This window comes from Eleginops maclovinus, chromosome 5, assembly GCF_036324505.1.
Source record: "Eleginops maclovinus isolate JMC-PN-2008 ecotype Puerto Natales chromosome 5, JC_Emac_rtc_rv5, whole genome shotgun sequence".
Classification (NCBI taxonomy): Eukaryota; Metazoa; Chordata; class Actinopteri; order Perciformes; family Eleginopidae; genus Eleginops; species Eleginops maclovinus.
In genome coordinates this window covers 5,685,030-5,697,357 of record NC_086353.1, presented here as the reverse complement: position 1 = coordinate 5,697,357, position 12,328 = coordinate 5,685,030, and the positions used below count along the sequence as shown (strand labels likewise).

Genomic DNA, 12,328 nt, shown 5'->3' with positions numbered 1-12,328 from the left:
ACAATCGTCCACATGGGAAATAAACTCAGTGCTTGTTCTTCTTAATCGCCCAACACTGTCAACCCACTGTGGACCTCATTGTGACAAAATCATACTCGGGGCCTCTCATTTCACTGTGGGTCAGTTCACATGTTTGAAGCAGTGAACTGTGGAACAATGTCACACGATGTAGTCGTAGCTATGGATACAACAGTAAAACTGTGTTGCTCGGAAGTGCAGGAAGTCTTTTCCTGCTCGCACAGTGCCTGTAACCTGCGTGTGGTCTGTGTCCTAACTATTTTCTCTAAGCAATAATTAAACAAAGACAGAGGCATCATAGTGTAGTTAAATGTGCTAAACAAATAAGTAACCTGCACTGTTTCATGTTGGCTTGTTTAGTGGAGATTGTGTGAGCACTCAGTGTTTGAACTAAAAAAAAAGACATCTCAAGTGTGTGTGTGTGTGTGTGTGCGCGCGCGACGCGTGTGTGTATGTTGTACAGTCTGTGCATCAGAGATAGAGATAGCATGTGGCACTATTTGTCTTGATTGATAAGACATATTTAACAGCTGTTAAATTAACACACTAAATAAATACAAACTCGGCTTTCTACACAAGAGAAATGGGCTCATATTGGCAATTAGAGCAAAAACAGTGGGGGGAAAGTAACTATGTATATTTACTCAACCACTGTACCCATGCACAATTGTTATATACCTTTGATTTACTTGCAGTATATTCATAATGTTCTAGAGGGAAATATATTACTTTTTTCTCCACTTCATTTAACATGACAGCCTAAATGACTTTGCAGGTTATGTTTTTACATTAAATAGAAATATATGAAGTTTATTAAATATATTAAATGTGTTGGACGATCTATATAAAACTACTCAACAGTACCTCAATTGTTAACATGTACAATTCCTGAAAGACACACTCTGTTTTTCTCTGAAAACTTTCCATTACATCCTTTTTCTAAAAATAGTTAGGGTCAAAATGAGGGAATTTGGAGTAATAACTCTCCCAGCTCTCACTAAGCACACTATATATTCATTAAAATAATATTTCTTCCTCAGCTGAACAAACACATCTACGTGTGCGTACATATGTCTCATGCGTGTGTGTCCCTCTGCCAATGCCTTTAATCAAAGGTGTTGCGTAGTAACCTGACATTTGTCGTAGCAACAATTGCACGGCCAGCCCTCCCTTTTTCTCCCTGCTCTCAGCACACTCTGTTCTCTAAGTGGAGGACAGCATGACACTGCATGTATGGACTCCACAGAGACACCAGCAGTATTCTCACACACCTTTTAGTCTGAGTCTCCCTAATGCAGGACAGATGTCTCTAAGATGATGCCGGCTGCAGCGCTGCCCTCTGTGCCTGAGATGTCGTAGGCTGACTGCCGCTCTCTGCTCCTCTCCCTGCAGCACAACAAGACAGCAGTGCTGGTTAAAGAAGACATTAGGAAGATGGTCAACATACCCATCCTGAGAGCCAGGACAGTGACAGCCAAGCACACAAGGCTGTTTGGAGTGTCTCTATTTGAGCTGCAGGAGAAGGGTCTAGTGGAGGACGGTGTGCCTTTGGTGATGCGGAGGATGGTGGAGCATCTCCGCAAACATGGTGAGGAAAAACAACAAAATAGATCAAAGCAAATAATAATTGTAATGTTTGATTAACCTCTTTAAAAACTAATCATTCTTATTCTTCACTTATATAAGTTAAGAATATATAATATTTTTCAGTTCTTCACTAAAGAAAAACACAATAGAATAAAATATATATAGAAAAATGTAAAGTATGAATAATTTGTAGGTACCTTTATTTTGATTTACATTATAATATTCCTTAGTTCTTCAGTCTGCCCGCTAGATGTCAGTATAAGAAAGTGAAGCTCCCACTAAATGGCTGCTGAAACTTCAGGCCTGTAATTTGATTTTCTCAGTCCTCATTCACTCATAAAGATTCTTCTCTTCATTCATGGGATTAAACCTATAACAAGGGTTATTTCTGGATGACGTGAAAATAGTAACAATACACTTGCCAAAAGAAAAGATCTCATGTCCATCTACGTTTGGGTTTGTTGTGAGAAATCCATTCCTCGGGTTGCTGCATCCGCCACAATACCATGGAAGTGAATGTAATTTTGTTTGCAGTACTCGGAGAGCTGAAGATGTAGTTTTAAAACAATATATGAATAAAATGAAAACACATTAAAAGTAACTCCAAGTATCTCTTTTCAGAAACGGTGTCCCTGTAACCATTGGTCAACTATTTTAATAGGAACTCTTTTTTTTTGTAGAAAGTAGTTCCATATCACTTCTTACAAGGACTAAATCATCAGCCGTTAACGTTTACAATGTTGACATTCTTTCTTAACATTACAAAACAGATACCTTAAAACGTCAATATCTAAAAACATGCAGTCATATATCGATAGAGTAAGCAGTTTTTTCTAGAAACAATTTCTCGAAAGTAGTTCCGAATGCGGATTGTTCGTGCGTTATTTTTTAAACAACGTTATTTTAAAGAAAAATAACGGTTATTTTCTAACATGAGCAAATTAAACCAAAACTAAACATGTAATCAGCCAGAGTGAAGCGAGTCTGAAAAAGAAAATGAATGAAAAGAGGTAAGTAGGCCTACTATCAGTAAAATATCGTTCTGTAGTAACATCTAGCGTTAGTTATGGAGTCCTACAACAACACTAACAACCTCGTGTCCAGTGAAGGAATTAGCTAACTAGCAAGGATGAATTACCAAACAAATTTAGATCTGGGTTAAAAATGTCAATCACACCATCACAATATCCTCGAAGTAAGGGTAAGGCTACCTAAGCATAGCTAATATTGTCTTCTCATTTCGTATTTTTTCAAAAAGCTTAACATATCCTCTCAGTTAGCCTTCTGTTCCGTCTGCTATTTTTTTTCAAGCTAGTGTTAGCTACAAAAAACAAACGTGTTGTTGTTGTTGTTGTTGGCCAGCTTATTTATTTCACATCTTTAATCCAAATCTGCAAAGTAGGCTAACTCAAGGTATTAATATTAAATTAATGTTGTGGAGTAAAAGTACACTATATGCCTCTGATTTGTAGTGGGGAATAAGTACCAAGTAGCAAAAGATGGAAATACTAAGTAAAGTCCCTCAAGATTGTACTCAAGTAGTACTTGAGCTAATGTACTCAGTTACTTTACACCACTGACTTTACCTGATATTATTATGTGTGCTATGTCAAGATCATAACATTTGGAGACTATATGTTTAAAAAGTCATAGTGTACAAGAAGAATCCTGATGATGGTGCTAGAGGACACATTATTGCCTAAAAGATCAAGGGGGCCAAAATATTTCTATAAATCTTCAGGGACCACAGTCTTTAAACTGGTACCAGGACAAAAACGAACCCCTTAATGACTGATTTCAAAATCATTTAAAATCCTAAAGGAAATGTATTTTGAAGCTCTCCATGGAAACATGAAAATAGGTCTAAACTGACAAGTGACACGTTTCTTTAATTCAGCCCCTAATTGAACCTCCTGTTAAATAAATAAATACATAGGATGGTTCTTGAATGTCATAATATGAATAAACTCTTAATTTTCTTGGATTTTTCTCCAGCCTTGAATCAGGAGGGTCTGTTCAGAGTGAATGGGAATGTGCGTTCTGTGGAGACCCTGAAACAGCGGCTGGAGAGTGGAGAGGATGTGGACTTTCTATCTGAAGCTGACTTGTGTACGGTAGCCAGCTTGCTCAAACGGTACCTCAGGGAACTGCCTCAGGGTCTGGTAGACTCAACAGTCCAACAGGCACTGATACAACACCACCAAGGTAACAGAAAGTAGTTCCTGTTCTTCCTTTTCTTTCTTATGTAGTTATATGCATGTTTCTTTGTCTGCTAGAAATATCATACTACCTCAAGTAGATTACTTTTGACATTGTTATACCATTATGTAATACCTTTTCTACTTCCCAAATCCACTATCTGATAAATACACCCTCACAAGTGTATTGAGATATATCTGGTTCAAGACTCTGATGGGATGATGATCAGAGCTATCTTTAGAGTCTGAAATATTTCCACTGCAGTCATCTGCACCAGACAGGGCATACAAAGGCACTGCAGTGTGTGTGTGTGTGTGTGTGTGTGTGTGTGTGTGTGTGTGTGTGTGTGTGTGTGTGTGTGTGTGTGTGTGTGTGTGTGTGTGTGTGTGTGTGTGTGTGTGTGTGTGTGTGTGTGTGTGTGTGTGTGTGTGTGTGTGTGTGTGTAAAAGAGAGCAACTATAACTGACTAGAACAGTGATTGACCTCATATATCTGGCAATAATCTAGGAGGCTATACAAGTTATAAATGGAGTGATTTGGCATGTGAAGTGTCTGTGTTCACTCTCTGCTCTCTTCCATCGCTGTGCTTAATCTGTTTAATGGCAGGAGAGTGCACATTTTGGCTGGAGTATTCTTTTTCCTCTCATAGAGCCCCTAGATGTCAGTCTATTTTTTAGGGCCTATTTGCAAATGCTGCATTACATAACAGCCCTTTGGTGCAAGACTTGGCCATAACTACTGAGTAAAATGATTTGGTGTACTTTGTTAAATTGATTTGGCCTCCTTGCTAGTATTTGATAATATTAAAAACATGAAAAGGTTATAAAATGTATAACTTGATAGACAGGAGTTTCAGATTGATTAGCATTATAAAAAAATACATTAACATATATTTGCCATTATATTAGTGCAACAGGTCCTCAATCATTTTAACCCATTCAGACCGGATCACGCATCTGTGCGTGTTAACCATTCAGACCGGATCACGCATCTGTGCGTGTTAACCATTCAGACCGGATCACGCATCTGTGCGTGTTAACCATTCAGACCGGATCACGCATCTGTGCGTGTTATAAGGATAATAAGACTCAAGTGAGACTCTGCCCTGAATTTAAAATTCTTAACAACCCTGCTCAATTTAGATTAAAAAACTGTATTTTAAAAGCAATTCATCCAGTTAATCCCAAACATTTCCTGGTCACAGTGTGTTGAATGTGAGATTGTTTATATTTTAATTTTGATGTTTGAAATTGTAAATTAAATACCTGTGAGGGTTCTGGCCAATTAAAATAAGACACTTTGGTATTCATTTGCATTCTTTTTGTTTAAGTGCTCTACACACATGTTAGGATTTTTCTATCCCTCAATTAAGATAAGAATTATTGTAAAAATGTCATCATCTTCTAAAAATAATTTCCAAGTCTCCCTAAAAAAACACAGACACTATCATATACTTCACACACTTGTGGACATGCATACACACACAATCGACAGCAGCAAAAGCAGTTGTGATCGCTCTAAGCCATTACCCTCCCCTCCCCACTCTGCTTTACTTTACTCAGACAGACTTACACACATTCCCACAGGCATACACTCACGTAAGCTAACGCTCGTTTGCGTCACTCATTCATTCAGGATCAGAAGCCATATCCGTTTATCCAACTCTGACCCAATTATGTGTCCGGTGTAATAGCATCAAAATACTTTTAGGCTATTTGCGCTAATGCTCACATAGTTACCAAAACTCGAGAATAAAGTATGTAATATCCATAAATGCTTTTTTTAAATTCTTGAGCTAAAGTAAATCCAGTTGGTCGTGTCCTCATTTGAATCTTGTTCATTTGATTGTGGAGGACTTGAACAAAATACCAATGTCAAAAGACTGTACTGGAGAATGTATTCACTTTCCTACTAACCATTTGAGTCAGAACGTTAGGTGCCTGTGAACAATGAAGTTAACTTTTCCCGACCTTTGACCCATTCTGTTGTCTCGTTGTTTGCCTGTAGAGTGCGGTGATGATGTCTCTTGGTCAGATATGAGAGACCTGCTGCAGCAGCTTCCAGATGTCCACTACAGCCTCCTCCGATACCTCTGCCACTTCCTCACCATTGTGGAGTCCAAGCACGAAGAAAACCGCATGACCGCCCACAACCTCGCTACTGTGTTTGGACCCAGTGTCTTCCAGTGAGTTTAACCTTTTTTTAAGTTAGACGTCATCAAGCTAGTAAAACAAACACACCTGGACCAATATCACCGTCACTGGCTAATTCACTAGCATCAAAAACTATTTTATTAGTTTTATTCAATGGCTTTTGACCTACATTGATGGATTTGAAAGCCTCTTAGGGGGAACACAAATAACTTTAACGCAACGTTAACATATAATCATTAATATAATAGGTTTATATGGTGAGCATGTGAGAAAATAGTTGCCAGAAACATATCTAGCCCATACGGGGCAATATTAGCGCTCATTCAGACTCGTATTTCTGCTGACCTGATGAACTTAAGTCCAATATTCACTCTTATTTTTAGCTCTGTTTTGGTCTCTCCAAACTCCTGATGGAAGTTCCTGAGTCATTACCCCCTTAATGTTCATTATCTCGTTGCTAACTGTGTATCTGCCATTTGCTCCTGGGCATGTGGAGTGCGATCAGTTTGACATAGCAAGAACTGTGACCTTTGCAATACATGTTTATTACAGTCTTTAAATAACAGAGGTATTAGTAAGTGAGTACGTCTGGAAAAGAACAGGGAGGAAAACACTCCTGTATCTAAAGCTGAGGGATCAATCATCTCTCCCTTTTTCTGTTGAGTGAGTCAGTTATTAAACATTGGATGCATTTCTCAGAGCAGTAGCATCGGTGGAATGATTTCACTCTCATAACATGCAGTACATCTTGAGTAAGTTTATGAATTTCAAATCCTTTCTAGAAGTATGGCCAGAATTTATGAATGGGCAAAAAAATCTCCACCAATATTTGGGGAACATCTGCGTAGGTTAATCTAGGGGAAAAAAACATTTACACTTAAAAACAAATGAATTCTAAAGCTTTACCATCAAAAGAGTGTCCATGGTGGCTGCTGTAGGTTTTTATGGCCCTGTTAATGTCTTTGGCCAGCAGGTGGTGCTGTAACTTATTTGATGTAGATAAAAGCATCAGTACATCATCAATCATCAATCATGAGTAATAAAGTGTGCTCGGATACTTACATAACATGACGTGTGTCTTTACATTGTGTTGACACCAGTATATAAACTAGAGCATCAGATCTAGGATTTTTGAAGTCTGACATTATATTAAGCAAAGGTCATGACATAGGGCAAGAACACTGTTAGTCTAGTTAATGATCTAAATTTGATGTGACATAATAAACATTTGATGTTGATGTGTTTTCAACTGTTAATATGATGTTCATAAATATAAAATGCACGAGTGGTTTTATATGCCTCCATGTCGAACTAAGAACCTCTGTCCTCACTGCTCTATTTATGAAGGACTTGCCAGGCAGTGAGTTGCAAATCATACTCATGCATTTCATCATACAGCTTATATTCTCTAGGCAGGTGAGTAGTGGGGATCTCCCAGTAATAAACTGCAGTGTTCAGGCCAAAACACTGAGCATGGTAAAGAGATTAGGACCTTACTAGTAGAACTAGAGAAAAGGAAACTGTAATGAATACTCTTCATACTGTACAAGATGTACTCATCATCAGAAGCTTGACTTGTGCGTGTGCCAAAGTTATATAATAGACCTACAGTTAGGCCTACAGCACAGCTGGTTTACATCTCACACAGCTGTTCAGTAGCATCAGACACCACAATCACGTGGGACTAACTGATGACAGATTGAATTTAAGCATCAAAACCACTTTAAATGAGTTGAATGCAGCAAAGTAAAAGCAGAACATTTCCAAATTCTTAACCTTATTTATTTGACTGCTTCTGTATTGTTTGAGGATTTGTCTTGTCTCTTCTCCATCTGTTGCAGGGTTGCTCCTGGTTTCGAAGCGATGAAAGATCAAAATATCTGTAACCAAATCATGGTCAAGCTCATCCAGAACTACAGCGATTTATTTGAGACAGCCAGAGATGGAGAATGCTGCAGTGAAGAACTGCCCATCCTTATTACTGTCAAGGTGTTGTATACTCATAAGAACAACAGCTGCTCATGTTTTTTTTAAATGGATCCGTGTTGCTGGTCAGTACAATGCAGCTGGTAGGACAGCTCACTGTCAGCCACAGGTTGTGCTCATGCTCTTTAAACAGCATGAATTGGCCTGTGACCTCACCCTCTGCCCATCCACTTAGAAGAATGATAGTTTATAAGGCTTACATAATGTCTAGTTAAAATTGATTTAACTATTGATCGTATATCTCAGCCTCCCAGGAACGACTCCCCCACAGGTGGCTGTTTTGAGCCTCTGGTTGTTGATTTATATTTGCTGCTTGGCTGGCTGATGTCTTTATTGATTAGTCAGTTTATCCGGTCTGCTGCTTTCCTGGTAGTGTCTTGCTGCTGCATCTGTAGCTACCCTAGGGAAATGTGCCTGAAGGAAACAAACCAAGCACTGTTTGGAAAATCATTCATTTATAAGCCATTCAAGTCGTAGCGATATTAGCTTATAGTTTAGATGTTTTATTTCTTTAAAAAAAACATCAAGATGAAACATTTTTTAATCCCACTTCCTCCCAAAATAGCAACAATTAAAGTGAAGTGAACTTTTCTAAAACATATGACTGTGTTGTGAAAACTGTGTATCTCCAAATAATTTTTGGGATAATCCAATGGAAACAAACCATTTTTAAATACTTTATTATCAAAAGGTGCCTTTAAATCCCCAACAGCTATACACAGTTTACTTTCAAATACAATTCTAGTGGGAAAATAATCAAGATTTGTATCTATTTATTTATTTCTAAGTGGTCAGAATGGATTTTACCAGGGAAACTTCTTAGCTTATTAAATATCCACCAACGTGGAATGAATGTTCCTGAGCTCCCTCAATCCCTTGAAAATATATCCAGTTGACGTCAGTTTCTTTGATGGTATTTACAAAACTAAAAAATATTAAACTCGTGAGCATTTATCCCCCATGTTAACGAGGACAACAAAGAAAAAGGCAGAACAGAAACACAGAAAGGACACAGAATCAAATCTTTGTGCTTTTCTCTGTGACGAGGCTTACTGAACATCTTAATGCAGTGTGACGTATTCCATAGCTCTAAAGACTCTGGATTTATTTAGTTAAAAATACATTTAAAAATGTTTTTTACCAGAAAATCACGATACTTTTAGGTTTATTTCAGTTATCTAGCAAAGAATGTAAAATGTGAGCTATATTTGCTACTGCAACAGCTGCAGTATAAATATCTTAATTCAATTATATCACAAGTAGATCCCCCACATTTCCGTCACCACAGTCTAACCCACATTTCTTGATCTTAATGACTGTGTTATAGGCAGGAAATGTGTCATGGACCATCGGATTCCCATGTTTTTGACCTCTGATCTCTTATGTCAGGGTACCTCTCCCACCATTTTTAACATCACCAAACAAAGTGTCTGGTTCCCATTTGACACTATGCTTGCCATGCAAAAATAAAATACAAATATTTGGGGAATTATGTGTTCAAATGCAACCTGAGCTCATGAAATCTAAAAGCCCTGATTCAAAGTAGCAGTTTAATAGCATTCATATAGGGCCATTTGTTTGTTATGTCTTTTCCAGTCACAAATGCCTGTGCTGTGTTGTGAATAACTGCCAGTGCATAGCTACATGAGACCCCGCTGACCTGCGGGAAACCCTTCAGTCAGAATGAGATTGTCTTACACATGAACACTTATACATATGCGCAGGCATGCACAGCATACTTAGGCCCCTCGCCTTCTAGCTTTCCTGTTGATGCCTTTGAACGAAACACACTCATGAGCATCGGTGTTACCTTTCTCTCTACTTTCACAAAATGCTGATGAGCTGTAGGTGTGCATGAACCGGGTTTACTCTATATGAGAGTGCAATTGGTCAGTCTGTTAAAAATCTATCCTGAACAATGGTGTTAAGGTTTATCAGAAAAGCAAAATTAGAACACACATATATATATATAAATAAAGGACTGCTGTGTTATTTCATAGCTACGGTATGTGTTCCAAAAATAAGACCTGGAAAACAAAGCTTTCTCCCCTGTAAAGCACTCTCTGTTGCCCCTTTTTTGTTCTTCTAAAATGTCTCTACAGTAAGAAATGCATTACAACCCTGACTGTCTTTTCTTGTTGTCCCCTCTCTGGTTAAAGGAGGTGCAAGAGACGGATGCAGGCACCCAGCCGCAGAAGTCACCTAGCCACTTCAATGCAAACACACCTACACCTGTTCCTAGAAAGAAGGTGTGTGGTCTGCTCAGCAGTAGTTTGCAGGAGTGTGTGCATTGTTGTTCACGCATTAATTCTCCTACCTGTTATGAAAACATTTGCCTGCGTGGGTCTAATGTGAAATGCAGCGTTGTTGTTTATGCGTGACGTTCCCAGATTAGACTCCCATGAACCCTTCAAATACCCTTACACAGTCACTTTAACACCAGCCATGTGATCTGTGTGACTTGATTAACATAACATGGGCATGTTTTGGAAAAGCTGTTTTCCAGCACGAAAGCCGTTTCTGTGTGCGTCTGCGTAGGTTTCTGTGGGCTTTAAAGATGTTATCAGTGTCAGCTGACTTGTGCATACTGCCTGCAATGCTAATCAGGTCACTTAAAGTTAACAGATGCAACCATTTTATTATAACAACTGACATTACTGACAAATGATCATCTCTCAGGGTATTCATTTTTAATATGTGCTGATATTATAAAAGAGTATTTAAATTAGTCGGAAAATTGAAAAACTAAAATGGATTTAATTAATTAGGGTATATTTAATCAAGTTTTTTTAGCACAGCCTCCACCAAATGAGTTAGTATTTTCTTGCAGCCTGCCATAAATTCATGGATTCAAATGACCAAAGATTGTTTAAAAGGCTATTAGCTGTCTCAGTAAATGCATTTGTGTCAATTGAATTTTAAATGCACTGTTTTAATAATGTTTCTATGAACTCTAAATCTCTGTATATTGCATTTTCTCTTCATACATTTTTCCAGGCTGGACAGAACACCCCACCACAAAAGGCAGAGCTCCTTAACAAATCCTCCACTATCACTCCAAAGGCGCGGCTGAGGAAAAAGAAGGTAGAGGAAATGACCCTTTGTTATCGTCATGAACTACTTTGATTGATTGTTATTGTTTGAGGCGTTGTCTAATGGTTTACTACAGTCCATTACTCTGCCTCTCCAATAAAAACTGCCAGCATTCTTATCTGCTGCATTGCCTTGGTGCTGATTAGCCTGAGGTCACCTCTCAGACAGACTCTGATGCATGTGGCCTCGCTGCTCAGTCACATGATTTGATTTAATTTGATAAAGGCAATCTGCTGCAGGGGACAACAACACTCTAATATGCAGTGGAAAACATGTGTTGTGGTATGATTACAGATGGACCCTGCCACAAAAAGCGGCATATGATTTGATTACAATTAAGACATTTCCTGTTTGTGTACTAGTAGTAATCAAGCTCTGGTTTTATTTTTAACTAAATATTTATTAAATGCGGTCCACATATCAAGACCGGTGTCAGAGGAGAGATAAAAGAAATGCTGACTGACAGTGAGATAAGCTCAGGACTGTAAAATGTGTGCTGATAAAGGTTTCCCCTGATAGTCAGTGAAACATTTTTATACTTTCTACTGCTAGCCGGTATTTGATCTTGAGAATGTTTCTAGGTGCCTAAAGTTTCCTTTATCATCACTATGCCAGCTAAACTAACAATGATGACGGCAAATTGCCTATGAGCTCTCTTTCGGAAAAAGAATAAACGGTGAAAACTGTTAAAGATTTTAAACCAGAAAAGGATCAAGATTTAGACCAGTTCTGTAAGGAGTGTTACAAGGATGACAAACGTATAGGCTGTTAAATGAAATACATTCTGCTTCATGCAAATAAGAAGTGTCATCACTGAACAATCAACATTAAGATGTGCACCTTAATTTAGTAAACAAACACATACTAGCGTCTCCGACAGTAATTACTAGGGATAGGACTTTTTTTAAAACAATGTTTGGACTCATACAAAAAGGATTGCTCTCGTTCATCACCTATGACCCACCAGAAGTGTGTGGCGGTGTCTGTATCTGCAGAGACCCTGCCCTCTGCCTTCAGGTCACTAACCAAGTGCAATAGATCATTCTGCATTGTGCTGAAGAAACCCGAGGTTATAGAATAATGCAAGTGTATCCCGTTTTTCTTCTGATCGACAATATTTGAATGAATCATGAAAGAAAAAAAAAAGATTCCACAGAAGTCCACAGTTTTCTCAAGAATATTATTAAGAAATCATTCCGCTGTGTGTCAGCATAAACTCCGATGGAACTGTGCCATTGGTTGCTCCTAACAACAGCATTTTTATCTGAAACCAACTGCTGGTGGCAGAGCAG

General features: G+C 38.3%; 1 protein-coding gene across 4 annotated transcripts in view; it reads left to right on the top strand.

The window, feature by feature from the left end:
• The window catches only part of fam13a (family with sequence similarity 13 member A), a 48,698-nt gene that overhangs the window by 2,710 nt on the left and 33,660 nt on the right, over window positions 1–12,328 (top strand). For all 4 annotated transcript variants that reach the window (XM_063883968.1, XM_063883970.1, XM_063883971.1 and 1 more), the window contains exons 2-7: window positions 1,411–1,606; window positions 3,601–3,810; window positions 5,812–5,989; window positions 7,799–7,946; window positions 10,103–10,192; window positions 10,941–11,027. In XM_063883968.1, coding sequence (XP_063740038.1) covers window positions 1,411–1,606; window positions 3,601–3,810; window positions 5,812–5,989; window positions 7,799–7,946; window positions 10,103–10,192; window positions 10,941–11,027 — 909 coding nt within the window. The remainder of the gene's footprint in view (window positions 1–1,410; window positions 1,607–3,600; window positions 3,811–5,811; window positions 5,990–7,798; window positions 7,947–10,102; window positions 10,193–10,940; window positions 11,028–12,328) is intronic.